Source organism: Trematomus bernacchii, unplaced genomic scaffold, assembly GCF_902827165.1.
Source record: "Trematomus bernacchii unplaced genomic scaffold, fTreBer1.1, whole genome shotgun sequence".
Classification (NCBI taxonomy): Eukaryota; Metazoa; Chordata; class Actinopteri; order Perciformes; family Nototheniidae; genus Trematomus; species Trematomus bernacchii.
In genome coordinates, this window is record NW_022987698.1 from 12,010,452 (window position 1) to 12,012,799 (window position 2,348).

General features: G+C 46.5%; 1 protein-coding gene across 1 annotated transcript; it reads right to left on the reverse strand.

The window, feature by feature from the left end:
* Window positions 1-956: 956 nt before the first annotated feature.
* Window positions 957-1,916, reverse strand: LOC117489833 (olfactory receptor class A-like protein 1). Its single transcript, XM_034139371.1, has one exon. The coding sequence runs from the start codon at window positions 1,914-1,916 to the stop codon at window positions 957-959; it is 960 nt and encodes a 319-aa protein (XP_033995262.1).
* Between the last annotated feature and the right edge of the window lie 432 nt (window positions 1,917-2,348).

Genomic DNA, 2,348 nt, shown 5'->3' on the forward strand with positions numbered 1-2,348 from the left:
AGTTCTGCACAAGCACAGAAAAGAGGACTTCTCCTCCTCCTCACCTGCATTGCGACAGCAGTTGAAAAGCGCTGCACTGATTGCACTTTGGAGTTATTGCAGGATCACAGAGTGCTGGCAGCCCCACTTTATGTCTGTTGGAATGTCAGTCACTGCGGTTGTTATGTCCTCACCCTGTCTCCCTGCCCTTGCTTTCTCCAAGACATAGCAATTACATAATCACTCCTAAATTCCCACACTGCAAACTTCTTCAGGGTGTGTGCCAAGACATCGTTATGTGACCCTTAAGTGTTTTCTTCCTATAACTACACCCAAATAGCTCAGACATACATCTCAGAATTGTATTGAGTGATTCATCTTAGGTAATGAACATCTATTTTTTGCTATAAGGAATATAGTTTTCCCATCAGGTTCTTAACCAATTCTCTGTTGGACAATTAACCTGCCTCATTAGTATTAGCAGATTCCATTCAAAGTCTTAATTGCAGCTAAATGGGCAGCTGGAAGTCATTTGACAGCTACATTGAGCTCTGCGTCACCCAGCTATAATTCTTCCAGCAAATTAAGATAGAGAGAACATAATGAATAAACAAACAAAGACACACAGTGCCAGAATTCATACAGACCTGTATTGAGCAACAGTGTTGTTATGACAGTTTTTTCCTTAATTATAGACAGTGAGACAATAAACCCACAGGTACACTTTCTCATTCACAGCTACATGTGCTAAACCCTCATCAGTTATTAAACACATATCTGGAAAGTCTCACAAACAAGAAATACATATATTTTTATAAAAACTTCTCAGCTATGAAATCACAACCCCACAGGAAAGATAGATCTCTCTATCACAAACACATTACACAATATATATACAAAGAGAGAATGACACACTTAAAGACTGATCCTCATCATGTTGGCCTCCTCTGCTGACCTGTCAGTAATCCCAGCATGCATCACATATTGGTAAGACTCGTGTCTTTCTCATGAGCAGGCTTCTCCTGCACTATACACTTCAGCCTGCCATTCACCTTCCTGTTGGAGGCAATAATGACCACGGGGCTCAGCGCTGCATAGAGCGAGGAGAAGAATATGCGCAGGTCAGAGATCAGCGAGGAAGGCATGGTCTCGCTCACAGTGAGAGTATACACCCAAAGTCCATTATCCACCCCATAAAGAACCACATACAAGCTCACAAGTGCTACCACAACTTTGGCAGCTCTTTGCTCGGCACCTCCCCCCCCACCGCTGCTGCTGCTGCGGAGCCCCTTCACCTGGTGGCTGTGCTTGTAAAGGAACACCAGGAGGATCAGACTGGCTAGAGTCATGAGGGCCATGGGCACCACATCCCGGACCACCTGAGCTATCCCGTTCGCCTCTTTGGACAACTTTGAAGGAAAGTTTACATAGCAGAATTGTACATTGATGCCATGGGTTATTGGGCTGGACTCATTTTTGGTGCCAAATGAGAAGAGAATGGCTGCCGAGCTCATGCAGGTGTTGAGCACCCAGAGGAAGAGGAACACAAAGCCCAGATAGCGGGCCAACAAGGTGCGGACGGAGGCCCAGCGTGAGCCGGGGGGGGTGATGCTCAGGCACTGGTAGGCACTCAGGAGGAAGGTGATCCAGATTGAGAGGGAGCGGGATGTTCTGTACACGAAGATGACAGATTTGCAGCCTAGGTCTCCAAAAATGTTGGCCAGGCTGAAGGAGGCCAGGGTCTCCAGCAGACAGCGGACCACCACCACCAGCAGGTTGACGCAGGCCAGGTGCAGGACGATGGCATCAGCTGGGAGGAGGCGGTTCTCCTGGTAGAGCAAGAGGAGGAATGCCAGGATGACACTAGCATTACCTGGGACTCCCACAACGGTGAGGGACAAGTAGAGCACCCCTCGGACCAACTCCTCCGATGGCATTCCTGCAGGAATAGTACAATAAACCAAGTGTATTTAAAATGATATCAGAACAAACTCATTGCAGAAATGTACCTGAGAACAGTCAAAGCTAGGAACATCTGAAGTGGACCTTGTCCCTGATCCCTCTCTCCTGAAGTAGTTGGGGTGTTTGTGCTCTTATACTTGCAAACAGCTAACAGTTGTTGGATCTGTTTTTCATGCTCCATTGACTCCTCTTCCCTCAGCCTCCAATTACTTGAGATCAATTCAGATGACTGCTTCTGTCCCCTCGATGGATTTCAGACAGACAGGATAACAGAGGAAGCTGTGTTTGGATTCATTAACAGAAAGCCAACCAGTGGACAGAGAAACTGGTGTTAATGAGCGGATAATATCCATTAGCCACATGTTTAGATTAAAACAATTTCTCCATGTCACTGTTTCACCTAGTGG